At 33.1% G+C, this 26,939-nt stretch overlaps 1 protein-coding gene across 1 annotated transcript; it reads right to left on the reverse strand.

The window, feature by feature from the left end:
- Positions 1–26,327, reverse strand: LOC108915808 (CD63 antigen-like; the record flags this gene model as incomplete). Its single annotated transcript, XM_018721945.1, has 5 exons — positions 1–3,260; positions 5,443–5,676; positions 7,425–7,592; positions 14,647–14,835; positions 26,088–26,327. Coding segments are annotated over 5 exons (897 nt in total), but the record flags the coding sequence as incomplete, so codon positions are not given.
- Between the last annotated feature and the right edge of the window lie 612 nt (positions 26,328–26,939).

Raw genomic sequence — 26,939 nt, forward strand, 5'->3', positions numbered from 1 at the left:
TACTTATAGAAAAAGAGCAAGTTATTTAGACTGTCTTTTTTTCTATTTTTTTAGAAGCATGTATACCAACAATAAAAACATTACTGCAATTGTTACATCATTACTATATATCTTCAGAAAAGTTAATAACTTTTAAAATAAATGATGTCAATATAATGATATTTTGGGTCGCTATTCGCCGATTTTCCGGTCTCAACTGAACTTAACGAAAAATCGTGTGTGTGGAGTAAGGTATCTGATAAATGACGAATAACTCGGCATAATAGATCGCATAATAGTAAAAATTCGATAAATACGTACGCGCATGTGTGACGCAGAGATTTAGCAAAATGTTGCAAAGCAGAAAACATTTAGTTGTCTTAAACATTTAACATGTCCACATTACGTTGCATTAAAAAATTATGTATAGGTAGATACTATTTATTCTCTAATATGATCACATTTTTAATGCAAACTAATAGTTCATTTAATGAAAAATGTGTGTTTCATTTTGTTTTATTTTATTCAATGCTTCAGTGCACTTTATAGTTGACATAATCGACTAAATTTATTTCAGTTGTTATTAAATTAATAACAAAAGCAATATGGATATGAAGAAATAATTATAGGTATATGTGTAGCTGTACATATTAACTAAATTAACTAAAAATTGTAACATTTAACGAAGAATAAACTTGCTGACGCTCTTTCGCATGCATGAAAATAACATGGTGAGATTCTATTTCTTTTTTTTTTAAATTGGTCTGTCTCAATAAAACGAAAATACATGTTCATTAAAGAAAAATATATTAAACAATTTAATTTCTCATTAAATGGATATTTTAAAAGTTATATACTTTCAGCACTTTCTACAAATTCGTTACTTTTATATACATATTTACGTACCTATACGATCCTTTTGAATAAATAAATACATCTTTATTTACAATTTTTATATAAAATAGTGGGCTCGAAACGTCGATCTTCTCGAAAATGTTTCGAACTTTAATTTTTGGTAGCTATTCATAACTAATCCCTGAAGCAGGATGGAGGATTTTATTTCTGTATTATCAACATATTTCCCATTTTTTCCCTGTTCCTGCTAACACTTTCAATGGTTTTAACATTTTTCCCTGCTCCTGCTAACACTTTCAATGGTTTTAAAACTTATTTTTTTATTAATTTATAACTTATAATCAAAGACAATATTTCAAAATCAAGATTCTGTTGTATTGCTGCATGGAATTAAAAACACAATTTGAAATAAAAATTATTATGGCAAAATATTAAAAAAAGAACATTTACCTCTTTTTTCACTGACATTTCAAATTAGGTAAAAAACAAGTAAACGGTGATTAAGTGCTTGAGTGCTTGTTTTATTTACATCCCATATAATTTTAATATACACTGTTATACTATGTGCAGCATCCATAGAAACTCTTCTGTGCCAAATTTATAATGTAATTGATAGAGCTCAAGAGGGTACGTTTAGTTTCTACACGGGGGGAGGGGAAGGGGGTTAAGGGGCAGCCCCTAGAGAGCTCGATGCCCTTCCCAAAGTTTAAAATATATATTATTATATTATAAATTATATTACTTATTTGAACAAGCTCCGTTCTGGGCATTCTAACATCGTGAAACCCTAATTTTTGAAGTGAAAACAGCAAAACAATATCTACCTACTGTTAATTTAGCGTTTGTTTATATGATATCATACCACGGTACAAACTCATGACAAGAAGCAGAAAAGTAGCCTAGAAACTAGAAAATTAATAATTCGCGCCTGCCTTCCAATTAGCCTAACTCCAGAGCAGTCTCATTATAATATGTCTGAATATGTTCTATTTATTCTAGGTGCTATGTAAAAATATTGGTTTTTGTGTTCATTTTACAATAAGACATAACTATTCGCAATTTTGTAAAACGCCTAGAATTTTTAATCAAACTGTAAAAAATCTATTTATACCTACATCATTTTATAATTTGACTAGTCAGTCAATGCCTAGGCATTTTATAAAAAGACTTAATTTGCAATTAGTGACACATAAAATATTAAATTATACTGATAGATTTTATTTTGTTTGCAACAGAACAACAGAATTTAAAAATGAACCAGTAAATAGAACTATGAATTCCCAAATATTTTAAAATATTTATTTCTTAAATCATTGAAAAAACTTAAAACAGTTTTCTTCAATAACGTTTGTTTCTATCACTTTTATATTGAAATATCTATGTATCTAGTTATACATACTTCTTAATGATCAGAGTGAATCTCAAACTGATTTTAACTACGAACTTATTAAAATAAACACATTTGCAAAAAAAATTATACAAGTGAAAATTAAGTAAAAAATTAAAAGTGTTGGTACTTATAAAATTTTATCTTATTTTCGTATTTTCTTATGAGGTGACCATTTATGAAAACAAACTATACCTAGATATTTACTGGTATTTAAACAGTCTCATCAGAGCACAGTTTCTTTAATTTTTAACAAGTTTTACACACAGATGGAATAAAGTACCTTGTACATTTATTTGACAAAATATAATAGGTAACTCGTGTTAATCTGTATTTATAGTTATTGTAAATATATGAGAACGAAATAGATATAATTACAAAAAAAAACAAAAAATTAGTGTTTCATAAATAAGTGCCAAAAACAATAACTTTTGTATAATAATTTTTTTCGAAAATTTCTTAGTATTTAAGATAATATAATTTTTAAAATATTTTTATGCTTCTGTTATCCGTTACTGAATTATAAGTCTAAACACCTAGTTGAGTAAATAATAAACAAAAAGAAACACAATAAATAACTAATTAGTGCTAGTATTAATATTTAGACTATTAAGCAATAAATTTTAAGAAATTATTTCACAAAACAGTCGCATTAATTACTTAGATATTTTTTCCATATACAATACGTTAGTGTTATTTTAATGGGTATAAAATACTTAACAAAATTAGTGTTCCAAAAAATTTATTAGACAAAATTTGTTGCTTTTGATGACAAATAGATGGTTAAAATTTTGGCACTTATTTCTGGATCACCTTGTATAATTCCTTAAGGATAATAATCTGTTTAGATGTGTGAAAAAATAACATATGAAAACAGTTTCAGGATATTTGTAAAACACATATTTATATTAATTAAAAATTAATAGACTTCATATGACGATGATTTTCGATAACTTAAAACATCTCCATCTTCTTATTTGGAAGTATCTTCTCTTTTTATCGTATGTGCTAACCAACACGCTAGCACTATTCCAACCACCTAAAATAAGTATGTACATTTTTAATAAAATTTAAGTACTAATAAAATGATATATTGGAAACAGTACAAGAAGGTATAGGTAGTGACCTAATTTTCAAAATATCCTGTTGCATCAAATGATTAAGGTTTCCAGTGAGAACAAGTATCTCTGTTACTAATACACGCATTTATATCAGATTTTTTTTTAATTTCAACGCCCTCTTTTTTAAAAACTATTGATTTGTGAACTTATGTTCGTATAACCTGTTTGGTTTGCTTAAAATCACTCCCTTAATGTTTGTCTACATATTTAATTAACAATCTATAATTAACAGCCCAATTATTTTTAAATTTCTTTGTGCCTCCAAAGTAGTGAATGAGCAAAAATGATATTTGCCACAGAAGGTTTTGAATTTTCAGAACATACGACAAAAGAACGTTATAAGAAAACTGGGCCAACTTTACTGGAATTTTGAATGAAGACACAACGGATTTTACATTTTATAATGATTCCCATAAATGCAGTATTTGTCTTAAGACAGATAGACCAGGCAAGTTAGACAATAAATCAAAAAATTCTTTCTGATGAACCGATCGAGTTGCGGTTTTCGGCATTGTCTTCGGAAAATATTAGAAAAAAAGTCTATCTATTACACTTTGGGGCTGGATCGAAACTGCATTACGGGTGCATAAAGTGCATCTTGGAGTGCATCAATTTTTCCGAATTTTCTAAAAATGGTAAAAATTGACTAAAAGTTGTAGAAATTTGTGGACACGGGTTTTCGGGGTCGGAGATTCCGAATCTGACCCTGAAAATTATGCCCGACGGCCCGGGAGCTCCCCAGTGGACAAGGGGGGGCCTTCTGTAAAACATCGAATAGCTGAGTAATTACCTTCTAAATTTCCACTCGGGGGTTTTTGGGGTAGGGGATTTCGATTCTGACACTGAAAAATATGCTCGACGGCCCGGGGGCCTCCCAGGGACAAGGGGGCCCTCTGTAAAACATCGAATAGCTGAGTAATTGCTTTCTAAATTTCCACTCGGGGGTTTTCGAGGTTGGGGGATTCCGATTCTGACAAATTTCTACAACTTTTAATCAATTTGAACCATTTTTAAAAAATTCGGAAAAATTAATGCACTCCAAGATGCAGTTATGCACCCGCAATGCAGTTTCGATCCAACCCCAAAGTGTAATAGATAAACTTTTTTCCTGATATTTTTCGGAAGACAATGCCGAAAACCGCAACTCGATCGGTTCATCAGAAAAAAATCTCCGTATTCTGGGTGATTTTGGTCTAACTTGCCTGGACTAAGATAACAACGTTGCATCAGAACAGGGCTTATTATCTATGAATATAAAAAAAAAATCATTTTTATTAAGAGTAGGTCACCACACGAAGAAATGTAAGGGACGGCGAAAATATGTTGTTTGTGACAGTGAACATTTTTTGACAATGATGTTTTCTAAGATTCCCATTAAAAAGTCGCGGCGACTGAGAGAGAGATTGATAGCCTCAGTCGCGGCAAAGCATTTGCAGAGCAACCCCTGAAGACGCCAACGTTGGATGCGACGAGTTATGGAGGTCACTATTGAACGTTCCATCCATAACGACTTTAGAACCAACATATACCTACATACTTCTAACCAAAGCTTGTCATAACACACCATGACAAACTCTAAGAGGTATTGCTGAAAGCTTCTTGAAACTTTCAAAGATATAGAAAAAAAAATGGAAATAGCAGTGTTATGGGAAATCTAGAACAAGAAACTTTTTCAAAAATAGGTGGAGGCTGTAAATGTGTTAGGTTACAAGCGCAAATAATTTCCATTAATAATGCAATTACATAATTTAAAAGCGCTTTCATTATTGTTAACAAATTTGTGTACCTAACGTTAGAGTGCTTTATGGCTGAGTTTGTATTCAGTACAAGGAATAATGACAGTTTAGATTATTATATAATTAATAAACTGGTCTATCTTTTGCCACGAGTAATGAATCACCAAGCACAGTTATATTTCACTACTTATCAATATTTATTTCTAGTTGTTACAGTAATATTCTAATTTAAACATTTTGAAAGTTTGAATATAAGTAAATTGCACTGACTTAATGCCATTACTAGTAACAATTGAAGTTTAGAATGTCTCTTAATAATAAAACTATGATTATATGATTTATATCTTATATACTTATAACATACCTCAATAAATGCAATGCCGATGCCAACACCAATAAGGATTTTAGCATTAGAATTAATCTGATTTTGCAGTTTTTGATAGCAACCGTCCTGGAACAAGTATTTCCCAACGCCATTATTAATACAGTACATTTCTATTTTTTCATTCCCTCCTTCAATTACATTACAACATGAAAAAGGCAAGGAATGTCCATGGGCTTCCCAATCGCTTGGTCCGTCGACACCACAACACTCGAACTGAAAATATTACACTTATTAATTACGTACTTTAGTTTGATGAATCCAAGTTTTAAATTTAAAGTTCGTCAAATATAGAAAATGTATTTGCTTTATTATATGAATTATTTAACATATATGCATTTATTTAATTACTTAAATAACATCATTGTTAACTAAGATATTGTGAGAAAGAACCTCTCTGCGGGTTACCTTTTCAGTATGGAATTACACCGACAATATCAAGTAAACATTAGCTAGCAGAACCAATAGACCCGCTTCGAACCTATTATAAATCGCGGTCGAAATTATATAGCTCTTGGATGAACCGAAGGAGGATGAACCGTGCGGGAAAATCCATAGGCATATCTGACTAGAAAGCAATAAGATACAGAAAATATGGAAAAATCTATTATTTTTATGAGCATTAGACGTTTTGTTACAACCGGCACTTTGATCCATTTTAATTATTACTACGTTTTAAAACGTCCCGGTACTATGTACGTCCGTTTACACATACTAAAAAAGCATTTCCCTAGCTCCTATAAGTTAACAGACAGATTTAGAAGATACATCGACGTTCAGTATAATTCAATCTATAGACGATTATAGAACTTATCGAAGTATATAGAGAGCGGGCACATCATTTAATACAACACAAATATTATTGAACCGTTATAAAAATCATTTTATATTTTATACGTTTTATGGTAATAGCGTTTTTATATTATGCCCGAGACACTATAATTTCGACCGCGAAGTATAGGAAATATAGGTCTTTTCAGTATGCAGTGAGATGACCGACCATACTTCATAGATTACCTTCTACTCACACTCAAAACACATCTGGAGATAGACATCCAATAACACAGCTACATAAAAAGTAGTACCTGGTTCAAAAGACCAGACCATGATGTCTACATATTTTTGGGGTCGCTGAATCCAAATCTGGGGTCCGTTTAACCTAATCAGGGCATTATTATAAGTTTTTGGGATCACTGATTTCGAATCCAGCGTTAAATTTTCAAAATACAAGATACCGGATCCAATATGGCGGACCAAGTAAAAATTTAAAAATGGTTGAAAAGAATGGTCAAATTTTTTGCATTACTGAACTTGTTTTCGTGATATGACCTTGGATTGACTTTGATCCTTACCTGTTCGGGCTAAACGGACCTTAGATTCAGATTCAGCGGCCCCAAAAACATGTAGACCTCATGGTCTGGCCTTTCGGACCGTATACTTTTTTGTGGCGCTGTGTAATTAAATCAGTCGTAGGTTGTCACAATCTATGACAAATTGATGAGAACCAATAAGTTCGACATCAGTCTCTGTCTAGTAATTCTGGTGAAGAATGATCTTAACGGTTTAGCAAATATTCAATAGTGACTGGGTTCTGTAGAACCAAGAGTAGTTGTTTTCACAATATCATTAGTTAAAGAGTTTATTTTGCCTAATATGACACTTGCCATGCTTTGATAATACCTACAGATTAGTGGGACGCCTTCTGTCAGTAAGTACAAAACAATAATACCTAACCACAATAATAATACATTTAAATATTTATCAAAACATTATAATTATACAATTAATTGTTACAAATACCTACAAATAAAAAGTTTTTGTTTTTTTTATTGGCGGAAATGATAGTTGTGAAGAGAATAACAGGTATGTGTGTTTATGTAATGCATACAGAGAAACATAATAATAATAATAGACAGAAAAGGCAATTTTGAAATAAATAATTTTTAATTCAGTCATGTTTTTACCTTCTTTTGTAGATTATTCCACGCAATCATTTCAGAGTCACTTGAGTAATTTTGCATGGATTTCCTTAAAGTACTATTAAGTGCATTATGAAAATCAGCCTTGTAAACTGCAGCTGCTATTCCAACAGCCAGTTCAATTATAAAAATTATCAATAATAGTCCCGCGAACTGAAAAAAATTATGTATTAAATAATATAGATTTTTTATTATTGTACATCTTTAATATTATCTTGTGTACTCTTATTTTACTTTAAAAGTATTAAGCCAATTCAAAGCAAGTCTAAAGTTTTAGGCTTTATTTGAATTAGCTTACTACGTTTTAAAATAAAATAAATACTACAGATATTTTAACTGTACGATGGACCCACAAGAAAATATGGTAGGTACCTATAATTTAGATACTATATTTTGTATTTAGATTGGTTTAAATTTAATTAATTAATCCTTGCGATTAGAATGAGTGGCAGAGATATTGTTATTAATATGTTACTTTCACTGTAGCGGTGACAAAATGGAAAATTCATAATTGGAATATTTAATCTTTCGCACGAAAAATATCCTGCTGTCGAGAAAGAAACAAAATTTATATCTGGTCAATTGCGTTCGTTGGTTTCCTGAGATTTCACCTCACTAAAATTATTCCCAACCCCCCAATTGTTGGTGCGCCTTATAAAGGTGGATGTAGCTATTATCATTTTTTTTAAATGCCTTAAATGTGCAATTCGGTATAAAGGCAAAACCTTTTCTGATTAATATAAGTTCAAAAATAATTTCTGCAACTACATTTCGTCAGTTTCAGACCGTTTTTCAAAAACTGTTTTTTTTTACTACATATTATGAAAAACTATGCTAGTTCTTTTAATATAGACACTATAAAAGTTAAAGTTGCAGCTTTTTGAGGTTGCATGGTCGACGTAGCTGTTGTCAATGATTAATTTCCGGGTTTATTGCCACTTCGTCGTTTCAGACTTTATGACCTTCCGGTCATTCATTTCTCAGGAAAAACTCTCTGGAAAGGAGAAAGAAAAATGTTAAGGGTAGAGGTAGTTCTCTACTTTTCGTATCCTCGAGAATTAAGAAGTTAATATTTCTAGGTAAAGTATCTTCGTCCATCTAATTCGAAGCAACCTCCACGGCAAATAACGGGTCAGAATAAGTAAAAGCAACGTTATTCTACGAGATGAATATGACTGATTTTAAGAACGGTAACTGAAGATATACAAAAAATTATCAAAAGCTGAAATCGTGACGATTGGAAAAAAATCTACAGTACTATATGGCAGATACGATGATGAAATTAGTCTATCCCAATGCGCCTGCAGAATTTCAGCATCAGCTAGCAACAGCTTCATCGATAGAGTAAGCCGAAAGACAAAGTAACTAAAATTTGCTATAAATGAACAATGAAGAATTGAAAAGAACGACGTGAGATTACTGAAATGCTGGCGAGCTAGAACAATTTACAAAACGGACAGAACCGTATCATAAAATGGTGAAATTGCGATGATGAAAGGCTTCTTCGAAATTAATGCCTCAAAAAATACATGCGGTCAAAATCAAAAAAAGCTTGACAAGAAAAGTGTCGGCTACAGACACCAGGCAGATATCGGTTCCATTTAGAAACTAAAGAATTAATTATTATTGGAATTGAGACAAGAACTGGAAGTCGAGACAGAAACAGTAGGTACCTAGCTGATTTAAATATCCAGAATAAAAATTTAGAAATTGCCAATATCGAACTCTTCAAAAAGGTAATATTAACCTAGAATCTAATAAAACACAAAAAAAATAGTTCAGTGGGCCAAGGAAAAAGAAAAAACATCGAAAAACTTAGCAAGGGGACAGGATGAATTTATTTGCCGAACCCAGATAAATGGAACAATAAAATTATTCAATTTTTAGCCCCATTTTCAATAGAAAATTATATAAACGTGAACATTTCATGACATTTTTAATGAATCTCCATTTCTGAAAAATCGTACACTAAAGAGTCTATTAAAAAATATAGAATATTGGAGTAATGCCAACGAAGGGACCTATTAAACTGTATTCTATCATTAGTTTTTTCTTCCTTCTTATGTAATCGAACACAGATTGTTGTACTTCTATTCATATCTTCATTTGTTTTTCACCTGATCATTTAATATTAATATACACTGGTTAAAATAAACCAAGTTTCCTGCATATGTACATCATTTGCGACTATAATGTCTTGTTAGAGTACCATCTAAGTCTAAGTATATAATTATCTGAAATTATGAATTATTGACATTTTCCCTTCTATATCTAATGTTCTAGCATTAATTACCAATGCAATGCTGCCCTGTTCTATTATGCAATTTTATCATTTATCTCAAAAACGATTTATTCTAGCAGCATTGCAGCAAAAACTATTTTTATAAAGCCTTTAGAGCTGCTTTATAAAAGTAACCAAGTATATAGTTTGTCGTATTTTGGAAGCACTTTAAACTCCGTTTCTGTATTGAGAAGGAACCGCAAACGTATTTAAAAAGCGTCAAATTTAAAGTCATTATCAAATTTTATTTTTTATATCCAGAAAGTTGATGTATTTCAGAAATATTGGATAGCTCTATTTGTCTCTTAAATGAGTTGATTGTTAAATAATTAGGTATATATTTTAAAACAATTTAACAAAGCAAATTAATTAAATATTATAAATTATAACAATTTTCTTATGCAGTAAATAAACGTGTCTAGCTTTTTGTCTAATATTTTGGAATTATTAACTTTATTTTAGTACGGATAATCATTGTATCGATATTAACCTAACCTAAAACAAGCAATTTACGAGATAAATGGAGCTATTCACATATTTGTACAAATTATCAATTTTTAATTACCTCCAGAAATTACAAGGGTTATATTTGAAAAAAATAACGATAGTACCATCATGCATACACAATTGAAGCGAGAGAGGTGGGGGCATTTGGAAAAGTGTATCTTTTTGAAATGCAATATCGACGTATCTGAGGAAATGCCTTTTTTTTCACACTATACATACGAGGTATGTTCAGAAAATAACCTTATTTATTTTTTTAAAAATATATTATTAACATTATTGGTCCTTGTCTCCTTCAAAGTACACTCAATTTTCCCAGAGGTGATTCCATTTCGTGAATTAGTTCTGAAATAGTCTTTAAAGTCTGACGAATTTGCTATGATGTCATCAATAGTCTGAAAACGGCGTCCTTTCAGCACTGATTTTAATTTCGGAAATAAGAACAAATCGCAATGGGTCAAGTCTGACCAGTAAGGAGGATGATTTTGGCACAAAAACTGACGAATTGACAAGGCTGAGTGTGCGGGCGCATTGTCATGGTGCAAGAACCATGAATTGTCTCGCTACTACTCTGGTACTCTTTTTTGCGGATATTTTCACGTAACCATTGTAAAACGCCATTGATAGTACACGTGGTTCGCTGTTTCACGCTGAGGCAATAATTTAAAAAGCACAATTTCAATAAAGCCGAAAAAACCGTGAGGATCACTTTGACATTGGATGGAAACTGATGTGCTTTCTTGGGACGTGGAGATCCTTTGCCAATCCATTATCACGATTGACCTTTTGTCTCAATGTCGGAGCAATATACCTAGTTTTCTTCTCCTGTTATGATCCTTTGAATGAATGTTTCATCGTCATTGGACTGTTCAAAGAGTTTCCGAGAAACGTCCACACGATTTTCTTTCTGTTGTTTGACGCATGTTCAATTTTTCAGTCAAAATTTCATGGCACGACCCAATTGAGATGCTAACCTCATTTGCAATTTCTCTGACAGTCAACCGAGGATTTGCAGGCACCAGATTTTTTTGACTTTTTGAACGGGGAAGTCATTATTTGAAGTCCAAAGCCTTCCTGATCTATAATCATATTCAATTGACGAACGACCACTTTTAAATCGTGAAGACCATTCGTAAAATAGCGTACAATCTAGAACATCATCTCCGAAAGCTTGTTTCAAAAGTTGAGATGTATCCGTGAGGTTTCCCCAGTTTCACGCAAAATTTTAAGTTGCATCGTTATTCCAGAAAATCGCACATTTCAGAAATCGTAACACTTAAACACGTTGCACTCAAATAACAATATCACGAAAACTAAGTGAGATATCAACAATCCATGTTGTTACAGATATTACCAAATATCTCCATTAGAGCATAATTCAAAAAGTTCGGTTATCTTTTTAACAAACCTCATATGTCATCCGCCGGTCGCCAATTTGGCTCCAAAGTAGAACAATGAATTACGGTACTCTCTCAGTTCTCTCAATACCGGGACTTTACTCAAAACCATACTTCTGTATGAAAAAAATTTCACCTTGTAATATACATGTGTTGGTTTCGTATTCAGCCATTTTTTTATAGTTAAAAAAACACGATCTTTTAAATGTTAACAACCTATACTTTTAAAAGGAAATAAGATAAACGAACTTTTTTCATTAATTTGTAAAGTATAATTTGCCATTAAGTTTGACCAAACATTAACAAAAAAAATAATAAATTTTTTAGTTATTATTTTTTAAATTTTAAAGCACGGAGTGAATAACTCAACAGTAAATAATTATAAAACTACTGGTTTTACATAAAAAATTGTTATAACTACCATTATAATGCCACCATCAAAATAATTAACGTCGAAATTTCTATTTGAGAGGCCCTTAGAAATATTAAAGTTATTATACTAATGATGTTTTTAATTTTTAATGACAAAATAGTATTTAAAATCGTATTTATAACAAAAAGTTTTTATATATCGTTTTCTAGGAAATGAATACATTGCCGTTATTGTTATTATCGATTTATATTATTCAACTGTGGCAAGCGTATTTTAAATATAGAGAAATAATAACTTGAAAATGGCTGCAGTCTATCTCAGTACATACTCCACAGGTTGACATAAGTTTGTACAAATTCAGTGATTTTTTTTCTTTACTTGAAATTAGTTAAACCACTAGCCTAAGTTTCATTAGTTTGTTATATCTTTCAAAAACATTAAAGAAACTAAACCTTTTAGAACATAGGTTCATATCGCCCTATACAAATTCAAGCAACATATACATCATATTTTAGATCAAAAGAAATTATTATATACAGGGTGTCCCATAATTATTGTGACAAAATGATAGGGGTTGTAGAGGGCATGAAAATAAGCAATGTTGCCTTATAAACCCCTGTACGAAAATATGCCATTTGGCCTCTACAGCGCAGGTGCCCCCTGGCTCACTAGCTTACTGTGTTCACATTTTTGTCGTCCTAAAGTCGACACACCCATTCAGTTAAATTAACATCTGGGCCGGCATTGTGGGCGAGCAGATCATTGGGCCATATTTGCTCCCACCACGTTTGAATGGATGCGTTTATGCTCAATTCCTACAACATATGCTTCCGGAACTATTGGAGGATGTGCCACTTGACATAAGAGCTGACATGTAATTTCAACATGATAGCGTTCCGAGCCACTTTGCTTTGCCAGTGCGGCAGTATTTGCACGAAATCTTTCCCAACAGGTGGATAGGCCGAGGTGGCCCTGTGCATTGGCCTGCGCGGTCGCCCGACTTGACCCCGTTGGATTATTTTCTCTGGGGCCATCTAAAAGCTTGAGTGTAAGAAACCCCTATATATACAGGGTGTTAAAAAAAGAGTGTAAAATATTTAAGGAGGTAATAGTATGAACCAAAATAAGCAGAAAAGTCTCAATAAACATGGGTCCGCAAAGTAACGGTTGCAGAGATATGGAATGTTTTTTAGCCTCTTTTTTTATTTTGCAAAAACGTTGTGTATTTTCTTATAATAGTTGGTTGATGTTTAGTGAAATAAACAGTACGTATTTGACAGTTGTTCTCAGTGCACAAGTTTTCTTTCGCTATGGCTGGTTACTCTAACGCAGAATTAACAGACATGCATTTCATGTATGGTCGTGCTAATGGGAACGCCACCGAAGCGCGACGTCTTTATGTTGACGCTTATCCAAATCGCCAGATTCCTTCACAACGCATGTTTGGAAGAATTCACCAAAGATTGCGTGATACCGGTTCCTTGAGCAAACAGTGCCATTTATCCGGAAGACCAAGGTCGGTATCCACTCCTAGAGCAGAAGAAGAAATTCTAGCACTGGTAGAGCAGAATCCAGGTACGAGTGTGCGGAGAATATCAGCCGAGGTAGGAATTAGTGGTCCTCTTGTTTGGAGAATCCTTCACGAGCAACTGCTTTATCCATACCATGTGCAACGAGTACAGGCCTTAAATCCAATAAATGATCATCAAGCACGTTTGGTTTTTTGCCGCTGGTTTCTACGTCATGATGCTGAAGACCCTCGTTTTCTTGCAAACATTCTTTTTACTGATGAGGCCGGGTTCACAAGAAATGGAGTGTTTAATTTTCACAATACGCATATTTGGGCCGACGAAAATCCTCATGCTCTAATAGAATCTGGACATCAGGCACGTTTTTCATTAAACATTTGGATGGGTATTGTAGGTGACAGGTTTCTAGGTCCTGTTGTTTTACCAAACCGATTAACAGGCGCTGCTTACCTCAACTTTCTGCAGAACACACTGTATGAGTTTTTGGAAGACATTCCTTTGAATCAGAGGCAACAAATGTGGTTCCAGCATGATGGTGCTCCAGCTCATTTTTCCATGGCCGTTAGAGAGCATTTACACCAAACTTTTCCACATAGATGGGTAGGAAGGGCCGGACCTGTTTTATGGCCTCCAAGATCGCCTGATCTGAACCCTCTAGATTTCTTTGTTTGGGGATATTTGAAGACATTAGTGTATGGTACTCCTGTAAATAGCCTGGAAGAGCTGCAGCTACGGATTAATCAAAAGTGTCAAGAAATCCAAACCAAGGAGGGTGTTTTCGAAAGAGTTCGAATATCGTTGAGACGAAGATGTCGTGCCTGCTTGGAAATGGACGGAGGGCACTTTGAACATCTTCTGTAACTTTGTTTTTTGTTTGTTAAAAGCTTCCTTTGTCGGTTTATTCCTAATAAAATAAAATGTTTGAAAAACGAATAGTGGTCCATATCTCCGCAACCGTTACTTTGCGGACCCATGTTTATTAAGACTTTTCTGCTTATTTTGGTTCATACTATTACCTCCTGAAATATTTTACACTCTTTTTTAACACCCTGTATATATTTTGTCGCAATAATTATATAATTATACATTATGTATCCTTTTTGGACATTTAAACTGTACTTACAGCCATTAACATATTATACGATTCCTTAATAGCACCGAAACATCCCAGAAACGCAATTATGAAAACAATAGCACCGGCCACAATAAAGACTATTGGTGGTCCTATCAAACCATTATCAGCAAAGTGATTGAATTCCGAAGCATTTGCCAGAACTATAGCACCAGCAGCTATTATTGCTATTCCAGAAATCTGAAAATATAAAGAAATTATTAGAAACCCAACAGGTAGTGCAATATTTTTGTGATTCGGTGATGTATTTCAATTATTTCATTTTATTTGAGAAAGGAGTCTTTAAATATTCTCATCATGACAAAACATTTGTGAGTTGATTCTGAGAAAATGCCAACTTTATTAAAAAGTAATTTATACTATATTTACATTTCTAAATTAATAATTTAATTAATTAATTTAATGTTCATTAGTTAAGACCCCGCCGAACGTGTGTAACGAAATTAGCGTTCAGAATTGATGGTTCTTTTTGTAACCTAAAAAAAAACGGGTCAATTAATGTTAGATATCACGAATTTTCAAAAAATAACAAATTAGCGCCAAATTTGGTATACGGCGGTATTCGGGGTCGCTGATCACGGATCCGAGGGCAATTTTGCAAAATTCAAGATGGCGGATCCAAGATGGACGACCAAATTTTAAAAAAATAACAGATTCGCATCAAATTTGGTATAAGGGGGTGTTCGGGGTCGCTGAAAAATTCAAGATGACGGCCGACTAAATTTTCAAAAAATAACACATTCGTGCCAAATTGGGTATACGGGTGTTTTCGAAGTCACTGATCATGAATCCGAGATCAGATTTGCAAAATTCAACCCCCGAATAGATCTTTTACAGAAAAAAGAACAAGATATAGCCGAAAAAAAGTAGGTTAACACATGATTGGGTACTCGCAGGTCATAAAGTAAAATATTACAAAATGAATTTCGCAGTTCTGACCTCGAATCCGTGATCAGTGACCCAGAAAACCCCCGTATACCAAATTTGACGCGAATCTGTTATTGTTTGAAAATTCGTGATATCTGACCTTAATTGACCCGTTTCTTTGAGGTTAGAAAAAGAATAATTAATTCTGACTGCGGATTTACGTTGGGCGGGATCTTAACTATATAAATTAACATTAGAATATACAAAGAATTTTCATGAATTTTTGCTATTTTTACTCAATTCTGACACCGGATTCGTGATCAGGAGGCAAAAATTATCCAGATAACATATGTCGCATGAAGAGTACAGACAACTTTTCTTTTTTTGTGTGGCTGTGTATTCGTATTATGTAGTTTAATTCTGTTATATTATTACAATTATTCTTAATTTATGATTGGTGGTCAATGAGTGCATCTCTCATTAGATACTTTACAAGTTGTATTTATTATCTTGTGATACTCTCCATGAATAAATAATAAATGTAGAATGTCAGCATTTGAATAAATGTTAACGTTTTCATTCTTTAACAAAAAATAATAATCAAATAAACATTCACTGTACGTGTTAAATTGACAACAATAAAATAGTGAAAGATTAGGTGCTGTTTTGAAGTTCCACTAAAAATTTCAGAGCCATCCTCGCAAAAAATTATGCGATATCCGTTGATTGCACGAAAAACAGTAAATTACCTTAAAAACCAGAATATATAGGTATAGGGAACCATTATAACATTCGAAAGAGAACAAAATTAGTTAAGATTGACTAAATTGACAAAGTTGACTAAATTCGGCTTTAAATTTCTACCACCCTGTATGAAATCAAGTCATTTTGAAGTTATGGCAGGGGAGCTTAGAGTTTTAATTATGTCCCCTATTTTTATCGCTCTAACTTTATTATTGTAAAATACACATCTTTTAAAATTAGGCAGTGTTTTTCAATTTTTTTTTGAAAAAATTAAATATATTAAAAACGGTTAACTTTAAGAATAGGAAACCTAAAAATTGATGTAGAATCCAAAATTGCAGAAATATACAGGGTGTTCCATTTAAAATAACGAAGATGACGTCAACTTCCGGTATAACCGGAAACGTTATGTAGACGCCATTCTAGTTGAGAAGGGCATGCCTGAAAACACTATTGCCCAAATTTTCAAAATTAAAATCGGAGTAGTCTCTGAAATATGTCTAATGTCTCGTCACCGTGGGACACCCTGTATATATCAATAACATATCCTCTGCAGTGAAAATATTTTACTATAAATTTATCTATTTAGTATCTATTTATGTGAAGTTATTCGTAAATAGCCTTTCATTGAATTACAAAAACCATTTATCTTTAGATGTGTGAAAATATTGACAGCTTATTATTTCCTTGAAAATACGCATACAAATTCCATTCATATATTCAGTCTACAGAATTAATGTTAAAGTTATTTCCTGATATAGTAGGCATAGTATCAGTTGTCGATAAATTTGTAATCGACATGTTACGAAGCATGTAAACATGTAAAGGGTCGTCACGGCAACTTAGATCTAACTGTAACATCGAAAAAGTAAAATATGCAAATTTTATTAAAATAAACAATTGCGGGTCACATACATTCAAATGCAGAATTTTCAAATTAATAAATTCTTAACTTCAAAAACTAAATCAAAATATTTCCATTAATAAGTAATATTATCTCTCACATTATTTAATTTAATTAAACACTGTATTTTTGTGATAATTTCATAAAACTTTGATAAATGAATAACCTACGAGTATATAGTTTTAGCCCAATATTTACAAATACACTTTGATTTATTACAATATTGTCTATGACAAAATAGTTTACTTATTTTCTCTGTGATAATAGTAACTTCAGGAGCAAAGTTTGTTGAACATGTGAACGAGAGATGACCAATTTATTTTTTACACTGTAGTTTGAAATTTAAATTTAGTTAACACTAAATCTATACATTTAACCACATATTAAACGTAGGTACTACATGATAGTCATAATATGGTAAGAGTAGTAAAATTTTCTTGGCAACCATTTCAGTTCTATTAGTAAATCTTCGTTGGTTTTTTGAAGAGCATGTAAGTAGATTTAACTTATCGGGGACTAAAAGTTACACTTTACTATCTGAAACTAGAGAATAAAACTTTACTTTTAATTCACGAAGAGCAAATACCTATACATTTTTGAAATCAGAAAAAGAAGGTTTTGGACCATGTTTTTTAATAGCAGTTTAATTTAACCACAAACAATATAGCTTTGCTCCAGACAGCTGCTGGAATAGGACAGCAATTAAATTTCCGAATTGCCGATAGAGTACGCCACCAGTAGAATTTTAGGAAGAATCAAATGCAGCGGTCGGCATTCCTACGCGTATCTTAGCAACGCATAACAACAGTTTGACAATGTTGTCACGCGTACGCACGGATTTATTTTGTACACTATTTTATCAATGCATAATTTTTGCATTACTGTATTTACTTAAATATATGATGTAGGTATTGATGAAAATGTTTTAAACAATAAACGAATACCTATGTAATCAAGAATATTCTGCAACGGTGTCATAATTAGGTTATTTAATCATAATTTCGTTAATTAGCTACTATTTTCATTTTTTGGTATTGAAATACTGCAGAAAATATATTTCCAAATAAACAAAATTCATAATAATATTTTAAACAGCTAGTAATATAATTTATAAATATTTGACGCCATAATTTTTATAAGTAGTTTATTTTATATGCAAGGTGGGTTATGTCGCGGAATGTAGGTACCGGGTTTTTGTTTGTATTTTGACACCTACTTATAGGTTTAATCATTATAGATAGATAAAGAATTTTCTTTTTATTATCTTTTATCAAAAAATTGTTAAAAATTAAAGAACACTCTTATAGAAATAACAAATAACTTTTTTTATAACCTATATAATAACTTTCAGTATTTGTTGACGGGATTCTTGTTCCAAAATAAATTTGCCGATATTCCTGTCCAACTCTTGCAGCATTTTTATTATTTGAATAGGTAAGTACAGTTTCATTATGTTCTATTTTTTATTATAAGAATAACTCATTTTAATTTTTTTATTAAAATGGGTTATTCTGATAATGATAAAACCCAAGGTTCGTTTCGGTCATATTTGCCTGATGGTATGCGAGAGAGACAGAGCTATAGTGTGTGAAAGAGAGAATAATTGTGTCGTCATAGAGGGCTACTCTCTCTCTCCCTCCCCCTCCCCCTCTTTCTCTTTCTCTCTCTCCCTCCCCCTCTTTCTCTCTCTCCTGCCTTCAGAAGTCTGTGGGGCTTGCTTCCCAATCGTTTTCAAGACACTAAAGGCTCCTCTCCAGGGAGGGGGCGTGGTGTAGAGCGCGAGGTCTTTTTAGCATTCGTCATCGTATGAGAAAAAAAACTTATATACTATTTTTAAGGAAATTTTACATTGTTTAAGTTTTTTGGCTTAACATCCTGGCTCACAAATATGAGCACTACCAAATATGTGATTCGGTACATTTTTACACAACCTGTATAATGCCATTTTTTAAACATAAGTATCGAACGAATTTTAAGTTTTTGAATTCTCCCATTCCAAGGTAAACTCATATAAAATAAATAATTAATAAGATAAATTCATAGCATTTAACATACATGTCATTTCCAAACAAAAGATAAGTTCCATATAACTTTTTAATTATGTACATAGTTAAATGCATTAAATTTATTTGTATGCCCAGTTATTACTTGGCAACGTTGCCACTGCTAGAATTGCCTCCTATTACGGGGTAGAAGACCCTGCATCCTTTTTCCTTTTTGGGTTACCAATTTCCAGCACTTAACACGCGGTCTGGAGCAATAGGCTATATTGTCTGTGAGTTAACTGACAGTTTTTATATGGATTTCATTTTATAGAGAAAATTATAGCAATTGTAACAATTTCATTACTGACTAAATTTTGTGGAAATAAAGTGATGGTTAAATTTTAGTTAAGCGGGTTAAAAAAAAATTAAAAATCAACTTTTATTAGAACAAAATTACTCTTGTAATCTGTGTAACCTTGTAATCAAGGGGCATTTTATACTTCACAATCTTCCATAATATAGAATTCAGATAAGCCTTCAGTTTTTTTTTCTTTTTAATTTTTTTAGATAACCCTGTCAAAGTTTCAATTACCTTATATGTGGGAGAGTTTTTTCAGTAGATGAAAATGAATAATAAATAAAATAGTAAAAAATACTTAATGTATTTTGTTTTTTGCCATTTTTATTTGCTGATAGATTTTGGAAAAATGTAAATGTTTTATGAACTATCACTTTATTGTCGCTGTAAACATGTTGCATTTCGATTTTCTGTTATGTTTTATTCAGTGATTCACTAAAGGGATTGAGCTACATAATTCAAATAAATTCAAAAAATGTTTTCCTAAAGAATCACACCGAATGAAGTCAGACAATGTTATGCGATATCAGAAATCTTAAGGTATCTACCTACCCTCACGGACAAGATTCTAAATGTAGATATTGCGGGAAACAACTATTTTATGGGCTACATGCTACAACTAGCGTTGGATTACATCAACAGTATGTAGTAAATAGCTAGTAATAAATAACTATCCGAAATAAAAATTAAAAATCATACTTTTAAATAAAATAAAAAATGCACACCAGTCACTCAAATTGTTAAATAATGTAATCAATCAAAGAAATGTCTTGTTTTTTTTTTGTTATTCTAACTTCACCAACACGTAAAACGTAGCAGCTGTTTTTAAATGACTCACAATCCATTTTTATTTGCTTCTTTTTGTTTATTTTTAACTCATCTAACATTTCGATCTATGCTTCATTGACGAGTAAGAATAATTTAAAATTAAAAAAATATCATCTTAAAAATTAAAAGGTTTTTGAAAAAATTATTATTATTATTTTCATTGTTACTATTATTACTATTACTATTTGTTGCGTTTGTGGACTGTATGACCAAATTAAAGAGAAAAAAAATTGCGAAGGTGAAGTTGCACACTTACCGCTTAATTGCAGCAACAACACCAATACCAAGAAGGCACCAAAATAAAAATCAAAAGCGTGACGAGCGGCGAATCTATCGTCTTGCGTGTACTTCTCGGAATCGAATAGTTCACTCGCGGACAGGGTCTTCGGTCCAACCTCACACCTTTTTTTTCCGCGAGTTTTAATATTAAAAATAAAAGTGTCGCTAATTGTACAGATTAAGTCTAACTTAAAAACTAATTAATCGGCAGGACGCACCATACCGCCCACCAAAATGCATATAGGCATTTTAATGCGAAATTGGTAAAACGGCAATCTTTGTCACGGGCCTTTTAAGAAGGCCGCGTGCCGTACGTAATGTAACTACTCTACAAATTCCATCAGCGCCTGGATGTTTATCTACTACACGACCAAGTCGCCAATGAAGGGAAGGAGTATTTTCTTCCTTTATCAATACTAGGGAATTTAAAGCGATATCAGTGGCATTTAAGTGCCATTTATTGCGTTGCTGTAAAGTATTCAAATATTCAACATGCCAACGTTTCCAGAAATCTGACTGCATTTTCTGTACTAACTGCCATCTAGATAGCCTATTGAGCGATAAATGAGAAAAGTCTTGATTTGGTAAACATGACAGTGGCTCTAAAGTTAAAAAATGACCTGGGCTTAAAACCGTGAGATCTGTCGGATCAGAACTCATCGGAGTCAAAGGCCGCGAATTAAGAATAGCCTCTATTTGCGTAAGTAATGTATATGTTTCTTCAAATGTTAATATTTGATCACCAATTACTCGAACTATATGTCTCTTGACAGATTTTATATTGCTTTCCCAAAGTCCACCCATATGTGGAGCTGAGGGGGGATTAAATTTCCATGTTATTTTTTCCGTTTCCGATGCATCTTTCATTAAGTTAAACAATTCTTTCGATGTTCCTATGAAATTACTGCCTCTATCGGACAAGATTTGCGAACATCGACCGCGACGTGCAATAAACCTTCGCAGGGCTGCTAAAAATGCATCACTAGATAAATTTGAGACAAGCTCTAAATGAATAGCCTTTGTAGCACAACAGATAAAAAGGCATATATAGGATTTAGTAGATTTTGCGCCACGCATTTTTATGGCAGTAGTAAAAATAGGTCCTGCGAAATCAACACCCACACAGGAGAATGTTTTTAATTGATTAACTCTAAAGGAAGGTAAGTCTCCCATTTTGGGTTGTATAAATGAAGGAGATACGCGAAAACATTTTAAACACTTTGTCAATGTGTGACTATTGCTCTTTTTGCGGAGAGAATCCAAAAATGTTGTGATATTAAATAATGCAGCGTTTGCAAGCCAGTATGCAAATAGTCATGATGATATTTTTCAATGAGAAGCTCCGTAATGCGATGATTTCTGGGTAGCAATATGGGAAATTTTCTGTTATAGTGTATATTAGAATGCGTAAGACGTCCGCCCACCCTGAGCAATCCGTCTTTAGCGTCAATAAAAGGATTTAACTTCCGAAAAGGTTTAGGTAAAGGTTTGTTATTTTTAAGCGAAGTGATTTCTGTCTCAAAAACGATTTGTTGTACAAATTTTATCACGATTAAAAGCGCTTCGTGCAAATCCCAAGAACAGAAAGCATTAGATTTTTTGTTACGCGGATTTTTTAAATTGTGTACAAAACGAATGCAATAGGCAATTATGCGTTGAATTTTATGTAAGGAGGAAAATCTGTTTAAAAGTTCTATAAAAGGTTCACATGCGAGAGTATTTAAAAGCGTAATTTTTCTTTCTTCCAGTAAATTAGGTACAATTGTAGACTTATCAAAATTTTGTATCGGCCAAAAATTTTCATTTAATTTCAACCATGGAGGACCTGACCACCATAACTGATGACATACCAAGTCAGAAGGTAATAAGCCGCGACTTGCACAATCCGCAGGGTTTTCCTGAGATGGAACGTAACGCCAACAATTTGGTGACATTTTAGTTTGAATTTTGCTCACCCGATTAGCTATAAATGATTTCCAACGATACGAAGAATTTTGTATCCAATGAAGCGTTATAGTAGAGTCGGACCACGCGTAAATATTATCAAAGGAAATTTTTGTTTCATATGCTTTGACTATAAAATCTAATATATCACTTAGTAAAACCGCGGCGCATAATTCAAGCCTAGGAAGCGAAATTTTCTTGAGCGGAGCTACTCTAGATTTGGCATAAATGAGGCGCGTAAGTTTTGTATTATTAGGATAAGTAAAACTCGGAGCTATCCGAGAAGGCATGTATGTTGCAAGTAGCGTAAGTATCAAAGGATAAACAGCAAGGAATATTTAATTCCGAAAGAGTATACAACTCTGTTTTATAACGCGACCACAAATTTTGAACGTCTTCTGGCGGATATTCATCCCAATCCAACCTAAGAACCCATAAATGTTGTATGAGGTGTTTTGCCAAAAATGTTAAGGGCGCCAAATACCCTAGGGGATCAAAAATTCTTGCCAGTTCTGACAAAATTGTTCGTTTTGTTGCAGGTCTATCCAATACTTCAACTTTGTAAGTAAAGCAATCGCTATTCGGATTCCACATGAAACCTAATACTTTTAGAATTTCTTGATTTGAGGAGTCAAAATTGCGCGAATTTTGAAAACAATCCGATTCATCTAGATTAGATAAAACTAAAGGCTCGTTTGATGCCCATTTGCGTAATTTAAATCCGCCACGATTAAATAATTGCGTTAATTCTTGTACAAGAGTTTTTGCCTCATCTAATGAGTTGCAACCTGTCACAATATCATCGACATAAATATCGGAAAGTAAAACGCGAGCTGCATTAGGAAACTGATTTCCTTCATCATAAGCTAATTGTTGAACAGTTCGAAGAGCTAGAAATGGTGCACAGTTCACACCGTAAGTTACTGTATTTAATTGATACGTTAAAATTGGATCGTTCTGATTAAAGCGCCAAAATATACGTTGATATTTTCTATCATGCGTAGTAATTAATATTTGCCTATACATTTGTTTAATGTCTGATACTATAGCAAATGCGTGAATGCGAAAATTTAATAAAATTACAGAGATATCCTTCTGAAGCTTAGGTCCAATATAAAGTGCATCATTTAGTGATACACTGGAAGAAGGTCCAGAAGCAGATGCGTCAAATACCACTCTCAATTTGGTGGTTGTACTAGAAGGTTTTATAATACAGTGATGCGGAATATAAAAATAATTAGGATCAGTGTTTGTCGAAGAATTAATTAATGACATGTGACCTAAATCCAAGTATTCCCTCATAAATGCAGAATACTGTAAATATAATTCCTTATGGGACATTAAGCGTTTTTCAAGATTTAAAAATCTACGTAATGCAATATCTTTCGATTCAGGAAAATTACAATTAATAAACTCCGATTTGAAAGGTAACGATACAATGTATCTACCAGAACTGTTGCGTGAATGGGTTGATATAAAGTGTTGTTCTTCGTATGTGGGAGCTTGGGTAACTGCTACTGTAGGAGTTTCCTCAATTTCCCAAAATTTTCGAAGAGTGTCATCTAGATTAGCATCTGTCTGAATGCAAAATGACTTTACTATGCGCATATCACTTTGACAATTAGTTTTACCCAGTAGAATATATCCGAAAATTGTGTTAATTGCTATTGGTTCCTCCGGTTTTCCAACTAATTTGCCATCAAGTATAATTTGAGAAAATATATCAGCACCTAGAAGTATGTCAATTTTTCCGGGGCGATTAAAATTTGGATCTGCTAATTTAATATTGCGGATATGACTCCAATTAGTCGCAGAAAAATTACAATTCGGCATTTTTTCACATATTTGTGGAACAACTACTAAATCAATTTCCAGCGTAGGTTCTAATAGTTCTACTGGACGCATATTACTAGAGGTTATATAAGAAGCCCCTGAAGATAATTCACCTAAACACTTTATATTTGTAGATAATCTTTTTTTAAGCAAACCTAATTTCGAAAAACAAGATTGTGTTAAAAAACTGGCCTGACTAGCGCAATCTATCAAAGCACGAACAGTATGGTACACTCCACGAGCATCAGCGATTTCTATTAAAGCGGTGGCTAATAAAACAAAATTATTTGCCTTAACTGAGACAGAATTTGTTAAAACATTAACTGAAGAAGAACTAGGTGCATTTACCGCGACTTCATTTGGCGATTCATTGTTAATATCTGCAACAGGTATTGCAGGTGTCGTAATGGGTGCGTTAAAATGCAACATCGAATGATGTTTACTATTGCAAGTTTTGCAAGTTGAATTTGAATGACAATTTTTTAATACATGAATGTTACTTAAACAATTTACACACAAATTATGATTTTTGACAAGTGCATAACGGTCACGCGGAGAATTTTGAGTAAATGTAGGACATTTAATTATTAAATGATTTTTCTTACATAATGGGCAAGAAACTTTATGCGTATTAACATTGGCTAATAAACTGTAGCGCTGGCTGTTGTCTTTAGGGTGCGAAAAGTTTTTCTTAAAACCTCTGTTAAGTTTATAATTAAATTTCTGTACTGATAAGTCAATTGCCTCAAAAGCAGTACACTGTTTTTCTAAAAATTCACTAAGAACAATGTAGGATGGTATATCAGAGCTACAATGTTGTAATTCAAAGCGTTCAATAACATTTGGATGTAATTTTTGTACAACTATATGAAATAATACAAAGTCCCACTGGTCAACAGGGAGACCTAAAATTTGTAGAGATTCTAAATTTTCCGAAATAACATTAAGTAAATGTCGTAATGCTTCAGCGGAGTCATTGTTACATTTAGGTAAGTNTGTTGCGTTTGTGGACTGTATGACCAAATTAAAGAGAAAAAAAAATTGCGAAGGTGAAGTTGCACACTTACCCCTTAATTGCAGCAACAACACCAATCACCAAGAAGGCACCAAAATAAAAATCAAAAGCGTGACGAGCGGCGAATCTATCGTCTTGCGTGTACTTCTCGGAATCGAATAGTTCACTCGCGGACAGGGTCTTCGGTTCAACCTCACACCTTTTTTTTCGCGAGTTTTAATATTAAAAATAAAAGTGTCGCTAATTGTACAGATTAAGTCTAACTTAAAAACTAATTAATCGGCAGGACGCACCAGCATTAACAATTTTAGATGTATAGCAATAAATCTGCCCTTTCACAAGAAGCAACATTCTCTAATAATTATGCCAATTCTTTTACCTAGGAATCAATATTGAAAGTAAAATGGTTACAATTTTAAAGTCCGTCATGATGCGATGGATTGAATATCACTTTATTTCATTAGATTTATTTTTTGTTAAAGCGCAAAAAATGTAAAGACGTACTTAGGAGAGACATAATTCTCTTTATTGAAACTAGATGATACGATAGATAGTTACAAAGATACGATAGATGAATAACAAAACATGTTCGATATGCCCGCCATTTCTTGGATGGATCCTTCGATTAAAATTAAATTGAGCCCTCCTCAATATTTCTGGATCATTCCGTATTACGTCCGCCTCGTTTTGAATCCTCCGTAATAATTCTTCCTGGGATTCCACAGGAGTGGCGTAAACTTTATTCTTTAAGGATTTCCATAGAAGAAATCTCACGGCGTTAAGTCGGGGGACCTGGGGGGCTATTCGACAGGAACATCTCTCCTCTTCTTCTGATCCACTAAAGTGCGGAGGAGCACCATCGTGCATGAACCACATCTGAGCACGAAGATCGAGAGGGTCATCTTCCATTAAAACCTGAAAAGTATTCGTTAAAAAATTGAGATAATTTTCGCCATTCAAGAGGCGCGGCATGACATAAGGACCTAGAAGGATGTCACCGATGATCCCGGCTCAAACATTTATTCGAAATTCCAAGTGGTCGAAAGTGGTTCTCGCCTCGCATGAGGGTTTTCTTCTGCGTAATGGTGAAAATTACGTGAATTAAAGACACCCCTTCTGGCAAAACCAGCTTCATCAGTGAATAAAATTTTTAACGTTCAATTACCAGTTAGCGATACAGGCATAAGAAAATTAATAAATTAAGTAACTATGGTCACCACTGTACATGCGACTCTTAACACTTTGTGAGAATTAAAGGCAATAATGTTGTATTATTAGGAAAAATTCAATAAAATCAAATATCAAATACATGCAGAAGCTCCTAACGATCCAAGCTCTCAGTACATAATGCGGCAGTTCGTTACCGCGCTCGTGTCGTGGCCATTAGGGCCGCGAAACAGCCAAAAACCATACCACAGCACGCACAAATCGCGCGAGCCAGGGGGCCCGGCAGGCAAGCCAGCGCGCTCGGCGGCGACGTTCAGTCCCCCGTCCGCCTGTTGTCTATAACTCGCCCGCGCTGTCGTG

Source organism: Anoplophora glabripennis, unplaced genomic scaffold, assembly GCF_000390285.2.
Source record: "Anoplophora glabripennis isolate ALB-LARVAE unplaced genomic scaffold, Agla_2.0 scaffold1733, whole genome shotgun sequence".
NCBI classification, from domain to species: Eukaryota; Metazoa; Arthropoda; class Insecta; order Coleoptera; family Cerambycidae; genus Anoplophora; species Anoplophora glabripennis.